Source organism: Solea solea, chromosome 9 (genome assembly GCF_958295425.1).
Source record: "Solea solea chromosome 9, fSolSol10.1, whole genome shotgun sequence".
NCBI lineage: Eukaryota > Metazoa > Chordata > Actinopteri > Pleuronectiformes > Soleidae > Solea > Solea solea.
The window spans coordinates 18,010,928-18,028,524 of NC_081142.1; the positions used below are offsets into that span (position 1 = coordinate 18,010,928).

At 42.2% G+C, this 17,597-nt stretch overlaps 2 protein-coding genes across 3 annotated transcripts in view; one reads left to right on the top strand and one right to left on the bottom strand.

The window, feature by feature from the left end:
- ddah1 (dimethylarginine dimethylaminohydrolase 1) overlaps positions 1-13,372 on the bottom strand; it is a 68,846-nt gene extending 55,474 nt beyond the window's left edge. Inside the window, exons 1-2 of one of the 2 annotated variants that reach the window (XM_058638512.1) lie at positions 13,060-13,372; positions 6,498-6,824 (exon numbers count right to left, since the gene is read on the bottom strand). In XM_058638512.1, the coding sequence (XP_058494495.1) occupies positions 6,498-6,791 (294 nt within the window). In that variant the 5' untranslated portion in view covers positions 6,792-6,824; positions 13,060-13,372. Of the gene's footprint in view, positions 1-6,497; positions 6,825-6,957; positions 7,145-13,059 lie in introns of those variants that run through there. The other variant, XM_058638511.1, reaches the window with a different exon arrangement.
- A 1,040-nt stretch (positions 13,373-14,412) lies between these two features.
- Positions 14,413-17,082, top strand: ccn1 (cellular communication network factor 1). The gene is made up of 5 exons (XM_058638510.1): positions 14,413-14,679; positions 14,866-15,091; positions 15,433-15,777; positions 15,891-16,093; positions 16,209-17,082. Exons 1-5 carry the CDS (start codon positions 14,632-14,634, stop codon positions 16,509-16,511), a joined length of 1,125 nt encoding a protein of 374 aa, XP_058494493.1. The 5' UTR covers positions 14,413-14,631; the 3' UTR covers positions 16,512-17,082.
- The last annotated feature ends 515 nt before the right edge of the window (positions 17,083-17,597 follow it).

Genomic DNA, 17,597 nt, shown 5'->3' on the forward strand with positions numbered 1-17,597 from the left:
AGTATAGAATTATAAGAGGTACAGTAAGCAGTGACTGGCACTTACGAAAAAAAGGTTGAGTCATCAAACTCCTCAGGGGTGAAACAGGCTATTTTCTGCTGTTTAGAACTTTTCCAAGTGTTTAAAGGTCCAGCGTGTAAGAATTATGGCCCTTTTCCACTATGATCCCGGCTCGCCTCGGCACGGCACGGCACGGCACGGCACGGCACGGTTTAGTTTGCGTTTCCACTACAAAATAGCACCTATTCAATGTGGGCGGAGTCATTACTGCACAGCTGCATGAAACTGCGGTGACTTTGTTTTACGCGTGATACACAAAAACGAGTGACTAGTGTTTTCATTAGAATTGGTTAATTCAAACTATTTGTTCAGTACTTCCTCCATGACCGAAGCACAGACTGACACAGTCACTGGACTGAAACACAGCGGCAGGGTTTGTGATGCAGCTCGCTGTCGCTAAATACTCCAGACTCCTCTGTTAGATATTGAGATTTTAGACATTTCCCTGGTAAGTGTTGGAGATTAACCCACGTTTTTAGGATTGTTAAGTCCTTTTAACTGATCTACAGATCAACATTGCTCGGCTTGACTCTTGTGGGACGTCTCTTCCTGTGTCCTGTGAATTTTACAAATCAGAAAGGTGGTTTTAGTATGTTTGAATGAGCATCCACTTTACAATGAAGAATGCTTGTTCTGTCTTGTTTGTCTGCTTGTGCTGCTGTCGTGCATATAAAAGGCTTATTACTAGGTCATAAAACCTGAACAATTCTAATTTCAAAGCGATTATAAAATAATACAAACATTCTTATGATTAGTATATTTACAATCTGCCATTAAATTGCTCTAAACATTACATACTGGACATTTAAAGGCCACTTTCAATTGTCACAATCAGGCTACTGTAACTGTTCTGTTTCACAGAGTCAGATTTGAAACAGATTCAAAAGGGAAACTAATTATATTGTGTGCATGACAGTGTTTGCGTCATGAATGAGTATTACTTAAGAGTAAGAGTAAGACTATGATGTGAATGAGTAAACCACTGACAAAGCAAGCTGAGGGTTTTTATGGGAGGTGTGTCATCGGGCCATATCTTAGACATGCCAAAAATATTCAGAACATAATACTTGAAAGAAACTGTTTTTCATTCTTTACTCCACAGTCGATTCCCCCACAGTTGTACTTTTCCCACATTGTTCTCAGCCACCATTTTCTAACCGTATATACTGTGTGAAAAATAATCCCTGCATTTGCTTTACTGGGACTAAGTCACGCAGTCTCAACCTGTGTCCGTACAAGCCGAGTAAGGTTAGAATTATCCTTTTACAAAAGATGATTTACTTAAGGAGATAATCGCCTTCACTCTTCACTCCTCTCTGGTGTGTTGAATGAACCAAGCATTTGTCTGAGCAGGACCAGCAAAAGGTGACAAGTTCAGTAATCACTTCAATGTGAGTTCATACAGTTGATTATGTCAAAGTTCAGCTCAGTTCATTTGTTCTGATCCTGGGTCTTTTTTGCTTCGAATAAAACAGTTGAAGCAAAGGAGAATGTGGAAGGATTTCTCTATTTATTCACCACATAGAGAAGAAAGTGCATGAAGTCTATGTATTGAACGTGAATGGAGCATCTCTTAACGTTGCTTTCTCTGCCATTATCCTGCTGTAAACTCCCTCTTCTTTTCCCAGGTAACTTCAGCCCAGGTTTCCCTCATTGATTTGAACAGCGATGCCCGGAGAATGAAACTGGCAGGAACTGTTAACTTTAATTAATTTGTTCATTCAAATATTACATTTTTGTCCTGGCATATTGATTATCATATTGCACGAGGAAGTACAACGATATAATCACCAAATTGATATTTCGACCCACCCCACCTAGCGCTCTGGATGTCATGTGACTCACTTTGTTTACATGACCATGGTGGCAGGAAAAGCTTCTGCAAAAATGAGCATAGAGTTCACTGCACGCTTTAAATCAACAGACATTGAGTAATGTAACACCGAACTTGACAGACTAAACACAAATGACCCCTATCATGACCCCGGAAATGTTCTTCACCAGTGTGAAACCAGCCAGAGTTCACAGTATTCCATCATTTTTAACATTCAGGTAAACTTGAACCCTGATCCCACTCTGGATATTCTGAGAATATTATCAGCAGCTTAATCAATCAAGAAACCATTTCACATTCTGGTAAGAAATGAAGGTTCTCAGACTACCTGTAGGTCTGCAGCAAGCTCTGTGCTCAGTATTATGGAATTCTTGACTTTGGGCGGGATTATTATTGGAGTGATTTTAGAAATCGCTCCGTCTTAAGAACATGATGAGGCAGCGCATTTAGACGAGTATTTCCTCTAATAATAAAGATTTTAAGCCGCAGCCTAATAGACAGGACTCCTGCAACCTTCTAAAGTTAAATTCCATATCCCGGTGTCTCTTTGAGTTGAAAAACCAACCTTTATGAGACATTAAATCAGTTGCAAAAAGCAATGGACGTATTAACCTTTAGCAGCACAGAGAGAACAAATCGAATTGTGTGGACTGAGTAGTCAATCTTCCCTGCAATGAAATTATCAGACAGGACGGAAGGAAGGAACAGAAGTCGGAAAGCGGGGTCGGCGGGAGGAGGAAATAGACAAAAAGAAGAAGAAAATGATGTGTTGTATAAAAAAAAGAGTGCTTTAAACACAAATAAAGACACCTCTCATATCGCATTCATTTATCCGTATTGCACACGTGCTGTTTACAGTTTATGAGTGAGAGATTTTAGGCAAAAGTTCACAACATTTTTTTTTTCCCCCTCTGATAAACCAACGGACCTGAGCAGAGTCCAACTCCTGTCAGAACATACTGTATCTATAACTGCTTTAGTAACATATAATTTGAAGAATTGAAGATTGCTTCATTATTCTTGGCAGAAAACCAGGACTAAAGATATGAGTATCAATGTCGAGAACAGAAGTGGACAAATCCAGGCAGGAGATAGAAAAGTCAAACGGGGTGATTCAATGTTTCCAGGGAAAGTGTGTACTACTCCTGATAATAATTCTCTCACAGCATTAGATACATACCTTGTGCTGATACCTAGTTGGTGTGTAAGGCTTCTGAAATGTCTGGAGGAAACAGTGCCAATGATAATACGCCTTCATTTTTTCATCAGTGGTAAATGAGAGATGTTCTCTCTGTGTTCCTGCACACAGGAAGTGATTTGTTTAAGGTCACGACAGGTGGAGGTCACAGCAACATTGTGCTAGTAAAGCAAGACGGCTGCAAACTGGTTAAATGTATGACTGAAAACACAAAGGAGCTCCCTGGAAAAGTCTGAGAGTCTAAGTCCAGATGGAGGATGCAGCAAAGAAACAATAATATTACATAGTTTCTGTTCATGAAGCCCCAACAGATCAACAACAACAAAAACCATGACAAGGCTGTGATAATATAGTGATAATATCACGGCATATGTTTTGGCCCAACATGAATCACAATGCAATTTAGCTGTAATTCAACTATAACCTGTGTTACCATTCAATCAATGAACAGTGAACAATGCTAAACTGGGTGACAGTCAAGGAGAACATTCTCATTAATCATTCACCAAGAAAAAGGTCAAAGTTGGCACCGGGAAGCCAATCATTGGCATATCTTTTGGGAATAGTAGTTAAATCCTTCTGGACAGAGCTTCACAAAGTATTAGGCACCGTGTTTAATACTAATCTACCTATGCAGTTTTCTACATTATTTTTAGGAAATTCGGATTCACAGGTCAGACAAGCTGATGAATATTTATTTCGTATTTTTATAACCGCTGGTAAAAAAGCACTGACAAGGCGTTGGCTTCTGCCTGATCCGCCCCCAATACAGGAGTGGATAAGTATAGTAAGCGACATTTACCTCATGGAACAGATTACCTTCTCCATTCGCCTACAGAAAAACATATTTATCGAATTGTGGGCCAAATGGGTAAGATATGTTAGTTTTGAACAGACAGAAGTATTGAATGGATGATCGATCCTGTAATGTTAGTTTTATGCTTTATTTTTGAATGTTTTATTTGGCCTAACGACTAGTGTGTATTGTTTTATTTTATTTATTAAACCCTGGTGGACAAGAAATGTCCACCAGGGAGTGGACATATAAAAAATATTTGCTCTTTTATATACGTCTATCTTTCCCAATTAGTTCGAGTTCTCAAGTATACTTTCATTTGACTTTCTGTATTTTGTTTCTTGGTTTGTATACAAAGATTTTGATTGTGAGTGGCGGAAATACCATTGTATGTTATTTGAAATGAAAGTAATTACTGTATTGTAATGCTCTCACAAAACAGAAATAAAAAAAGAAAAAGGTCAAAGTTGACATTGTATTTTATTTTTCTTATTGCAGATTAACAGCCACTATTGCTACATGCAACAACCTGTAACTGCATAATGTCTTACTGTGTTGCCAAGATACGAAATGAAGCCAGACGCAGCTCCATGCAGAGTGATATAACTGAGAGAAGGAGAAAGCACTTTTGCCCTGATATATGACTCTTTCATCACAAATCAAAAATGCACAAAATACATGAACAGGAAATCAAATCACAATAGTAACTCAGTCACCTGAGCAGCAAGCTGTCTGCAGACATCAAACAGAACATTCTGGAAAGCAGCCAAACACTACATTACATGATCAGGTGCTTCTGTGATTGGAGATGAAATACAAACACCCTGGAAAAACACTCCTTTTTCTGTGGGCAAAAAACAAACAGCCCAGAAACATCGATCGTGGTACTGCAGAGCATTCATTCTCACTTCAGTGTGAAATATCCTCTTGAATATCCTTTTTTTTTTTACGGCGCATCCTGCAGGCCACCACGCTGTGACTCATACAGCAATTAAAAAAAAAAAAAAGCAATGCAAAATCCAAAAGATAACTGAATTTAACTACGAATCAGCTAAATCACTTTTAATTCTGCCTGAGACAATATGCAGTCATTGGCATCACCGTGTGATTTCTACAGGCCTGTACAGGTCTGTGCAACCCTGTTATTTATGCGCCCCTCTGTGTGTGTGTGCACCAGCCAGTTCCTCATTCTCCCATGGGACAGACGACAGAAAACAACCCCGACCACTGCTACCCATGAATCAAATGTGACAAATGTCACAGTCTGAGTGTGAGAAAGGGTTCCGACACTGACAAGTGTACTAATGTGGACACATCCAGCACCAATGAAACACAATGGCTGGAGGTAGCGGCACCAATCTTTTCTATCAATGTCCCGGTCACTAAAATGAGGCCGTGGTGACCATTAGCACCAGCGAGCCGAGTGGAGTGACTCTAATATGAAATGACAAGAGGCTTTCACAGATGCTATCCTACCATTTCCCCCCTCATTGTTATTCACACATGCACACACAAGCACAGCACCCCTACATTGCAGGCACCCTCGCTAAGCAACGGAGTGCACTCACACTGTGTGTTTTGTTTTGTTTTTTGAATGTCTCGATTCACATTGTCGTAATTCTAAACTGACTATTTCGGTTTGGGTAATGAAGTAAGAGCTGTTGGGAAGCTGTCCATAAGACATTTATGACTGTGAAAGACAACCAATGTTACCTTTGGGGTGTGGTTTAGTGTCTTTACAGGCATTTACATAAAAACTGGTGGCCCGACATTGTTGAAATGTGATGTGACCGGAGGCTGTACATTGAGCACTTTGAGTACTTTGGCATTTAGCCCAATTTAGTTCATCATCATCACTAAAGTAAAAAAGGAATGGAATCATCATTATGCTGTGACATTTGCAGGTACTTGATCTCAACCCCTTTATTTGAGGTTTGTTTTGCACAATAAAAATGGGATTGGGATTATAAATAAAATGTTTATATCACTGAAGACACAGGACAAGTGCCCAGGAAGTGAAATGGCAGCTACATAATACAATCAAACAAACTATAACTTCCTGACTAATGTCTAATTACATTATCAATACAAATGGCTTGATAACCCCCCTTTTGTTTTATGTCCGATACCAGTATCACAACCTTGAGTGTCTACTGATACTGATATCAGTCTGGCACAGTCTTTGGAATGGTTAACATGACATGATGCAGTTAAAATGCTGTTTGGTGAATTTTAGGCATATGTTTACGGTCGGTTCTTGGTGAAATATTAATGTGACATTTAGTGTTTTTGGATTGTAATGATACAGATACCGAATTTATGGTTTAATTGCATACATGACATCTTTGTAGGATTGTTCCCTGAAAACTAATATTATGTGGAATCTGGTGATAAATGACCAGACGCATGTCATTGCACAGTTCTCAGTTGCTTTGCGCATGACACTTGTCCATGTACTTTTATGCATATGTATCACAACAGACGCATGTATTGATGTTATTATGTTATGGCTGATTGGTGTGGAGCAGCTTCTCCACTTTCACTTCAAACTTTCTTTTCTGCTCAGTTTCTAAGGAATGATAACATGCATGCTGACACTTCTTCCTTACCTCTCCCCTCCTGCTCTCTGCCCCGGGTCTGGTGATGAGCGCCGTGTCGCCGCACACCACAGCCGCGTCCTCCACGAACACGCAGTCTGGGAACGACTCATCCGCGGGGAGATCGACCACGTCCAGTCCGAGCCTCGTCCTCAGGACCTCCACGTACGCGTCGTGCTCACCGCGCGCCTTGTCGACGTCCACCTCCGCCTCGCTTGTCCGGAGCGCTTCTTTGGCCAGGGACGCTGGGATTCTCCGGACAATGGCGTGCGTGTAAAGACCAAATCCTGCCATTAAAGCAGCCATGCTGAGCTCTCCGGTTACTTGGCACAATCAAATCTGGGAGAGGAAAGAAGAAAGAGAGAGAGAAAAAAAAGGACACTTTTCACTCACACGAACCCCGCGAATGATTGAAATCAACTACTATCAGTTAACCCGATGCTGCCTGGCGCGTTCGTATGTCGTTCCTTACCAACAACAGCACGCAACGTATACTGTCACTGTCAGCCTCGACTCAGTCTCCACGAGTGACAGCGTGAACTATGACGAGCCCCGTCACGTGTGGCTCGCGAGTGTGTGCGCGCGGTTGTTCAGCCCAACAAGTGACAAGAAGACACTCCAAACACATTTTACGCGGAACATCAGGTTCACACATGCGCCTGCAGAGAAGAGTGTGCCAGGCAAACGCTTTCATGGTTTAAGAAGCATCTGTGGAAATATGGAAAACATCAGAACAATGAGGCTTTTAAAGGAATAGTTCCACGTGTTCAAGCGTGGTTGGTATCAGGTATTGACTGAACTGAGCCAGCTGTTTCTGTGAAATAGTCAGGGACTTGGACACTTTTGCTTACATGGCTGGCAATAAGGACAGGAAGCAAAACCACATTTAGCAATTTAACATAAAACTTAAGAGATAATAGAAGGTACTGTCGCCCCTAATACCGTAAATGTAAAATCATTAATTTTCTCCATTATAATATCCCATTATAATATTCTGTCTAATATTCTGTCTCACATTTTTAAGATAACACAGATTCACGCGGGTGTAGATTTTTTAGGATAGCTAAACCCTGTTTTCTCTCCTAACCCTGCTGACATACATTTTACCAGTGAGAGCAAGTGTCTGGATCTCAGACTGGTTCAAGTAAATGGTTTGAATTCATATAGCGCTTTTCTAGTCTTGATGACCACTCAAAGCTGCTTTACACTACAGTCTTGCTCTAAATAACCCATTACATTACATTACATGTCATTTAGCAGTCGCTTTTATCCAAAGCGACTTACAATGGAATTGAGTACAATCAGCCAGAACTTGCGACCATGATGTCTTTCGCACACAGGGTACAGGTCTTAACCACTGAGCCACTAAGGCAGACTTCCATAGACGGGCTGGCTCGGTGGTCGGAATGAGGCTGGACCCTCTGGTGACAGTGGCAGAGAAAAACTCTGGACAAACTGCTGAGCATCCTGGACAATCAGCAGCCAGAGGAGCCACAGAAGCCTCAGCAACAGGCTGCTCCTCCCAAAGTACAGGACCAACAGGCTGGGGGACTCGTTTGTCCCCCGGGCCATCAAACTGTACAACTCCTCACTGGGGGGGGGGGGGAGGGCAAACATAACAAACAGTACAAACTAAACAAACAACTGGCAATAACCACAACAAAACTCATAAAGACATGTGCAATAAAACCATAAAAACCTGTGCAATAAAACCATAAAAACATGTGCAATAAAACCATAAAAACATGTGCAATAAAACCTTGGGCAATATGGGGTAACTGTAAGTGTGTGTGTATACATGTATATGTATGTGTGTGTACGTATGTATGTGTATATATATATATGTGTGTGTATATATGTATATGTATGTGTGTGTACGTATGTATGTGTATATATATATATGTGTGTGTATATATGTATACATATATATATAGCATAGCATTTTTATCTTATATTTTATTCTATATGTTATTTTATATTTTATTTTACTTTTTTTTATTCTATATTTAATGAATAACACCTGGGGTGTTTCTCTTTCCAGTCTCCTGTAAAGTGTGACTCTTTTTAATTTAATTTTAACAGTGCTGTGTGTGGATGTTGGAGCTTTTAATTTCCCCGAGGGAACCTCCAAAAGGGATTAATAAAGTTGTCTGTCTGTCTGTCTGTCTGCCTGTCTCACTCCACCCCTCTCAGCAAAGTCAGTGTTGACACTGTGTCAATACTTCTGTCAATACAAATCTGAACTATCCCTTTAAAGCAGTGGCTCCCAAACTTTACTTTCCCAAAGTATCACCTGAGAAAATACTAAGCTCTCAAAGTAACGCCATTATCGCCAACGTTAAAATACCATCGGAGGAAGCTCGAGCCACAGTTTGAGAACCATGGATTTACAGGAACCATATTCGTGGACTGATAATAATAATAATAAGTAGCAACTAGTTGATTTACAATTTGTATTTTCTCAGGGGAAAAGTGCAAAGGAAGATGCTTTTACGTCACAGAGAAGGACAACAGAGAAAGAGACAGTTGGAGAGAAAAAAAAAAAGCTTCAAGTAAAGTAATGTAACATTGTGATGACCTAATTATCCCCATTTTCTGTCTTTTTTTGATATGGAAAATGTCTGATCATCCATTCTGTAATTACAAATCAGACTTGTGTCACTTTAGTATGTGGTCCTATGTGATATATTTTCTGATAAACTTGTCCATGTGACGACTTGTTGACCGTTGTCATCATTGACCGTCACTTGCACGGTCCTTCTCACATGTTTTGATGCCTTCGACAGTGATGAACAAAGGGGCAGGTGGTGCTTGAGCATCTGGAGCCAACATCCAGCTACTGTATCTGAAAACAATACAGTGCATCATAACATGCTGTATATGGATATATGGATCTGCATTAATCCAAGGACATGAAGACATTGGAGTATGAAATGAGTACCCTGCGAAAACACGTTTACCCGTTTCACTCTTGGAAGACTTCAACAAATAACTTCCACAAACTCTCAAGGACACACAATGTATATATAATTCAGGGTGTTCTCTCCTTGTCCTGCAGTGTGTAAAATGTACGGCAAGGAGATGGGTGTGTGAACGTGTGTGTGTGTGTGTGTATGGGGCTAGTGGGATTATATTCCCTGTGGTGCCATCTAAGGAAGGTTCTGGGCCCAGTGAAGACGTCTGAATGGATGGAATGTTTCTTCGGACATCCCAGAAGCACATTCTTCCACCGCGGGACCTCGGTTTGTCTTTTCTTGTTCCAGATTCACTCAATTATCCCCGACTGTTCGAAACATTCCAGGAGCCCCACATTCCTTTTTCCGCTCCAGCCAGGATCAACAACCACCGCCACCCTCCTTCCAGTGCTCACACCTGCCCCCACCCAGACCTCTTCTCTTTTTTTTCCCTCTCTCATCATTCCTCATCACGGATGGACACGGCCCAAGAAAAGAACCTCTATTTTCGCTTTTCTCTCCATGCTGAGGAATTTGGGTTATTTTGGAAGAAGGAAAGCCCTCATACTTTAGGCGCACCTGGCTGGTACACTGTGCAGCTATAAAAGAAAATGAGTGAAAGCAGACCCGATGCTCCAGCTGTGGCACCAAACGCAGCACCTCTTTATTCGTCTGGTATGACTGGACTCATTGCAGTGAGATTGTTAGACGTCTACGGTGACACAGACATCTATGATTACGCAGGTGCACGGAGCATATTTAACTGTTAGCAGTCTGGGGAAAGTCATGAATGTAATTTGAGTGGTATTTTGATAAAAGATTCAGTCTGGTCAGAGCAGAGAGATCAGGTTTTTCTGCCATTTAAGAAAAGATTTGAGTACATTTTTTTAGTCAGCATTCAACAGCAGAGAGGGATTTCCTTTACAGTCATGGTTCCTAAACTGCGGTACGTGTACCACCAGTGATACGCGAGCTTCCTCTTTTGGCATAATATGCCAGGGTATGTGATCGGACTGGAGCTGAGGAATTAAGTAGAAAATAACACAATAATAATAATAATTTAAACAATTAGAGTCACCTTATCTCTCGCTCCATCTAAATCTAATTTCACGGTTTCAGTGCCTGTAGTATATGTGACGAAGAGGAGGATGATGAGAGAGCAAATTGTCTTCTTGGGAATAAATCAGCCTCCTGTGAAAAGTGCGCAGCTGACTTTGCTCGACCTTACACGACTGTTGGTGATAATAGTGTTACTTTTTCTCAGGTGGTACTTTGGTATAAAAGGTTTGACAAGCACTGCTTTGGAGGAGAGGATGTCATGACATTTATCAGCATGGATCATTGTCCAAATACTAGGTGTCCAGCAGTTTAAGTGCACTTAAAGCCTTAGTTAATTCTGGCTAAAGCACAAAATGGGAAATAATTGGCGGCTGAACATAAAATAAAGGCATAATTTACACGTTTCATTTAAGTTTTCTAAAAAGAACAGTGGTTCAGTGGTCACATCGATGGCTTGTGTAATGCAAATATAACAAGGCAAGAGATTATTGATATTGATTTATTGTCTTTCCTACAGCAGGATGAGTGTATGCCTCAGACTCTTACAGACAGTATGTGAATGCTACTTGACCCTGTTTTATTCAAGGATTATTTTTTTGCTTCCCTGTTTCAAATGTTTCAAATTCTTTGGGCAAGTTACATCACATCTGGAGTAAGATATCGAGGTTATTCGTGTGAATGTGCACTCATCCACTTATGAGAGGTATTTAGACATTCTATACCACCTGACCTGACATTACACATACGATAGGAATACAAGTGATGGACTGCCATGTCATTTTGACCTTCAGAGCCTCTATCTCCTTGGTCAGCAACATTTTCTTGTATCTCTCGTTGAACCCAAAACAATTAAAAGCAACAGTTGTGCCTTTGTGCCAAAGTTACACAAAAAGGATCAGTGGGAATCTGGGATCGATTTCTTCAGAACTTGGCTGATTAGTTTTCACCAGATAAATCAACGCCTCAGTTCCCATCGAAACAGCTCACAATGACGCAGGGCGACTTCCAGAGAAAAGTGTTGCTAATACTCACTGCATACCAGCTATGAAATCTACTTTGAACAAGCTACAATGGAATCTGTTGCGTAAACATGGAGAAATGTTCTGTACCATCTGTCCCTTTGGACATACAGTAACTACCGCTCAGCACCGACTTCCTGCGGACCAATTCATCATCGGCGAGTGCTCCGGACGGGCTTTGATGATGGAGTTTTCCATTACACTGAACCGTAACACGACACACATCATCTCTAAACTAATTCACCAGTGAGATCGCCATCTGTCAGAGGCTGTGAGCTTAATCGAAGCACAATTTCTGGAACGTTACTCCATCCCTGTATGTGTGTGAGAATTGGGGATTCTCATATAGACTTGATGGAAACAAAATTATGCCAGGACAATTACAACACAGAGGCCGTCATGTCCAACTTTGGGTATAGAATAGAATAGGATAGAATAGAATAGAATAGAATAGAATAGAATAGAATAGAATAGAATAGAAAAGAATAGAATAGAATAGAATAGAATAGAATAGAATAGGGTATGTTTCCTGAAGTGAATGAATGTTATTCTCCAATGACGCACAATAACAACACCGTTTCCTCTTGCCGTGACAACTTTGTATGCCCATGGACTCACATACAGGATGTGCATACATGCTTGAGACACTTTTAGGGTCAACACAGCAGAGGACAATTAAATTTACTATGACATAGGACAGTGATCTCATCCTCTGGTTCAGATGTCTTGACTTTTAGCCCAAAAAACACAGGGTCCTACATTTCCCACAATGCAACATAAACCATGCTGTTGTTTATCCAACAATGTCGGGTACATGAGCACATCTTTTAAGCTCTGTGTGACGCAGTTTGTGGCACTCTCACTTATAAATAGCCAGTTACTTCTCCAAACCCCAACTGAGATGATGACAGTATCAGGGTTGAGTTTTGCCTTCAGGGCACCAGAGTGTCTCTCGTCATCCAACTGTGTTGAACATGGTGAATAAACCAAATGCTCATTTGTATTATAAAAGATTAGTGATGGACACATTTTGCTGTCACATGCAAGAAAGACACAGACAGCACGTGCTGTGCTGACATGGACACACCCCCTGTCAAAAGAGGCTGCATACACACACACACACACACACCCATGAAGCTATGTAATTATATGAACTTGACCTCTTTGGTTCTGACATTTGAATAGTGTCTTTAAACAACAATAATAATAAGAAGAAAAACAAAGTTATGATTTAAACATCACCATCTAGTGTCTTAAGCTGGAAGCATGAGCAGAATGACAATAAAATCAGAACCTACACCCAGACGTTCTACATCTATATTCTGCTTATTCTAAAACGCCTGTGTCTACAGTACCAGAGCGTCCACATCAGGACACAAAGCAAACAAAAAATCACTCCCAAGAAAAGTTATTAAGTTTTCCTGAAAGATCCTGATCATCTGCTGTCACTGCTGTGTACAGGTGGAAAGGTGTTTCCTCCAGAGAAACAGGTAAAAGCCCGTGGAACAGAGTGGGGAAAGAAAAGAAAATGTAAAAACTCACCGGAGAGGCTCATCGGCCGCCGTGTTCACTGCTGCTGTCTCAGTGTATCGTTATGTTAAGTCGACACAGGAGGCTGCAGGGAAGAGAGAGAGAGGGAGAGAGGGAGAGAAGAGAGAAGGAGAGTGAGAGTGAGAGAGAGACGGGGGAGAGAGAGAAATGTCCGATCCACATAAACACAAATAAACACTAAAAAGAAAAGTCCTCATGCAAAGTGTCCTCTTCAGGAAATGTGCGTTGCTGCGGTTTTATGTTGCTGTCTGTGCGTATTTCCTTTCCATAGGGTGACCTGTTTTCATCAATCGGAATCATTTGCAAACTGAAGGGGGACTTATTCAGATCCTAGACCCAGACACACACACACACACAGACAGACACTACAACATCCCTTCATGTGGAAAATGTTGGCTCACTTTTACCAACACTCCCCCCCCCCCCCCCCAAAAGGAAAGGTACGTGATGGACAGATGGCGTGAAAAAGTCGAATTGCCTCAAGGAATAAATGCGGAGGAATTTCCCCTGCATGAAGAACATATTTAACAAGCCTTTAAGCTGTCAGGAATGCTTTGTGGTCTGCTGGCCAAAGGAAGAGAAAATATGTTAATAATGTAGGCTACTGCCATACCAAATATGGCAATATTGTTACGTCTGGGCTCTGGCGCGCATCTGGAAGCGCTTAGCCTCGCTGAATAAAGGCGCTGGAGAGCCAGAAATAGACACTGTTAAACGTATTTTCTGCCCACACCTTTAAGACTCACGGAGAAACTCCACTGATATTATAAACGTGGCCACAACAACAACAACAACCTATAAACCGACAAACAGCTTTAATGAGCTAATTATAATCACTGTAAATGAGACTGAAGTGGTTCCTATAGTGACATTAAAACAGCTTTTGTTAAGCAACACAATATCACATTATCTCATATATGTGTTTAAACTTTTGATATGATGCTCATGAATAAACTATAACCGCGCGTAAATACGCAGGCACACGCAGTCAAAAGTCCAAAGTGAACTTGATTTGATAAATGTGAGAAGCGAAGTGAAAGGGGGGCATAATAAACAAGAAGGGGGAAAATGGGAGACGGAAAAGTGTGTTCAGATGGGATCCGGTGGTGGTGTGTGGGGGGGGGGGGGGGGGGGGGTCCATTCGAGAAAGGAAGAAAGAAAGAAAAAAAAGAAGAAGAAAGAGGGGAAAAAAAAGAAAGAGAGAAAGGTTTAGACAGGGTGGAGCTTAGGTCTTGGATGGAAAATGCGCCGAGAAACATTCCTGGCATAGTTTGGGAACAGTTCAGTAGGCAGCCCAGGAACGACGTCAGCTTATAGAGCACTATAAAAGTGAGGAGGTGGACGGAGCTCAGCAGACTGCAACCGCTTCACCAAGAGCTTCATCTACTCTAAAGGAGCCTCTATAACACTAGAGACTCACCAGCAGACAAGTCAAGAGAGCCAGACGACTGAGAGAGTGAGGGAATACCTATCAGGACTCCTCTGAAGAACACATTACATCTCCTTTTCACTGGGACCGGGATTCCTCTTGAACGCGCAAAAAACAAAGAACATTTATCCAAGATGCTGATGCTTACTGTTGTCGTTACCTTTTTGGGAAGCCTGAACTTGGTGAGTTATTTCACTGTTTGGTTTGTCTGATAGAGAAAATCAGTGTGGTTGTTGTTTATTTAGCCCCAGGAGAGGGAAGCGTTTCAATGATAGTGGATGAAATGCCAGGATAATAATCTGTGTGACATGGCTGTGTAATGTTTCACTCTTTAACTCGCGGGGGGGTCTATGTTGTTGGCTGTACAGGTCCTTTCCTACTCCTCGTGTCCCTCCGTGTGTGAGTGTCCCCTGGAGATGCCCAAGTGCGCACCCGGCGTCGGCGTCGTCCTAGACGGCTGCGGCTGCTGCAAAGTCTGCGCCCGGCAGCTGAACGAGGACTGCAGCCTGACCGAGCCTTGTGACCACACTAAAGGGCTGGAGTGTAACTTTGGGGCCAGCTTTGCTGCTGCTACTACTCGTGGCATCTGCCGAGGTATGTAGAGAGATCACTCAGCCCCCAGGTGTGCATGATGCCTCTAGTTAGTTGTGTTTATTTTATTTTTTTCCACTTTGAAATAAAATTGAATTCAGGAGTAATGCAGCATGTGTGTGACTTCAACACCGTGGAATGCAGCTAGGGGGAAAGTTAGACTAAACCTCAAAGCACAGACAGCCAACTGTGGAGGGAATGAGACTCCTCAGGCAGCCTGAAGAATTTCACAGTTTAACTGATCTTTATCTGGCAGCCATGTGATGTCTTCAGCAGACATCTCTGAGCAGAGCAGGAAAGAATAACATTCCTTTCCTCCTGTTTTTTCTCTCTCCCTGCTACAGCCAAGTCAGAAGGCAGACCATGCGAGTACAATAGCAGGATCTACCAGAATGGAGAGAGTTTCCAGCCCAACTGTAAACACCAGTGCACATGCATCGACGGGGCAGTGGGATGTGTCCCACTGTGTCCACAGGAGCTCTCGCTGCCCAACCTGGGCTGTGCCAACCCCAGACTAGTCAAGGTGGCAGGCCAGTGCTGTGAGGAGTGGGCGTGTGATGATGGCAAAGAGACAGACATCCTGGAGAAACTCTTTGGAAAAGACACAATGACTGATGAGCTGGAGAGAGACCTCACCAACAGGAACGAGCTCATTGCAATCGTGAAGGGAGGACTCAAGACCCTACCAGGTAAGCAGCCTACACTATAGAAGTACTATGTATATTTATCTGAGGAGAAACACTGCTGTAAGATGTTAAAATGAAATGTACTAATGTGATCTTTTTTTTCCTTCTACAAACAGCATTCATATCTCAGCCTGAATTCCACATGTTTGACAGCCAGAAGTGCCTCGTCCAAACCACACCCTGGTCCCAGTGCTCCAAGACCTGTGGTACTGGCATCTCCACCAGAGTCACCAACAACAACAGCGAATGCAAGCTGGTCAAAGAGACAAGAATGTGTGAAGTGCGGCCATGCACCCAGTCATCTTACTCCAGTCTAAAGGTAAGCATTAGCCACCATGACTGAATGAGATGGGCACATGCACGATGCTCCGAATACACCGCTGCTTGATCTGAACTCACACTAACCTCCATCCCTGTTGCCTGTTCCTCTGCAGAAGGGAAAGAAGTGCAGCAGAACCAAGAAGTCCAGTCAGCCGGTGAAGTTCACCTACGCCGGCTGCTCCAGCCTGAAGAAGTACAGGTCTAAGTACTGTGGCGCCTGCGTGGACGGCCGCTGCTGCAGCCCTCACAAGACCAGGACCATCCGGGTCAAGTTCCGCTGCGAGGACGGCGAGACCTTCAACAAGAACGTCATGATGATCGAGTCTTGCAAGTGCACCTACAACTGTCCCCATGCCAACGAGGCGTCCTACCCATTCTACCGCCTCTCCAATGACATCCACAAATTCAGAGACTGAGAGATTGGTGAAGAACATACAAAAACCCCCCCGACAAGAGGAAGAAGAGGTCATCGGCGCCAGCGGTGGCCGTTGTCAGTCCAGACGAGCGCAGGGGTGTAAATAGTCGACCAATCAACTACCAGCTTCTTGTTGTAACTAGATTCCCAAGGAATTGTGGGCTTACATCATGAGGACTTAATGAAGTGCACTGTTTGCTGTGACTAAGTCAGCATTCTTAATAAGAACTGCTTCATATTAATGGAGCATCTGAAGTAGCTTCGTTATGGAGCAAGATGTAATAAATATTTGTACATTTAATTTAGTCGCTGATATCAATTCACTGTGTATATGTTGATCCTTTATTCAGACATGACCCAGACTGTAGACTTGTGTGTGCGTATGTAGATATGCACTCACGTAACCTTCAATTAGCATACCATCCTGTATCTTACGAACGAGACTCCGAGATGCGACCTGTGGACTTGTTTGACAAGCGTGCGGTTCCATTCCTTCCTGACGTGGGCATTACTGTTCCATGTTTTGTGGCAGCTATTGAACTCCCTTCATGACAAAAAAAGAAAAAAGAAAAGACAAAGCGAGACATGTCAAAGGATGAATGAATGTTTTTATTATTGTTATTAATATTATTTATCGAAAAAAAATGTAGCTACTTTATTTGGATATTATGTGTCATACTGGAATAAATTGTAAAATGATTTAATTTTATATGCTACAAATAAAATGGATTTATTTATGAAATATAAAAAACTGCCTGTGTTCACTCTTTTCAATACTAACATGCACGGTGTTGGCGTGGGGGGAGGAAGGGCACAAAGTTACTACTTCCAGAGAAAGACCTCCGGTTATGTCATTGTCATTGTGTAGACCAGACCAATTCTCAGACCAGCACTGACCAGGGTCAGTCTGTTCTTATATAACTCAACCTTGGAGTCTCTCTCTCTCTCTCTCTCTCTCTCTCTCGCTGCCTCTCCTCTGACTTTCTGTTCTGTGGAATGCCATTCTGCAGCAGCAGACTGGCTTGCTTTCATTTGATCTGGCTAAGCCACACACTTGACTGATCCTGAGAAGAGTGGGGGGGGGGGG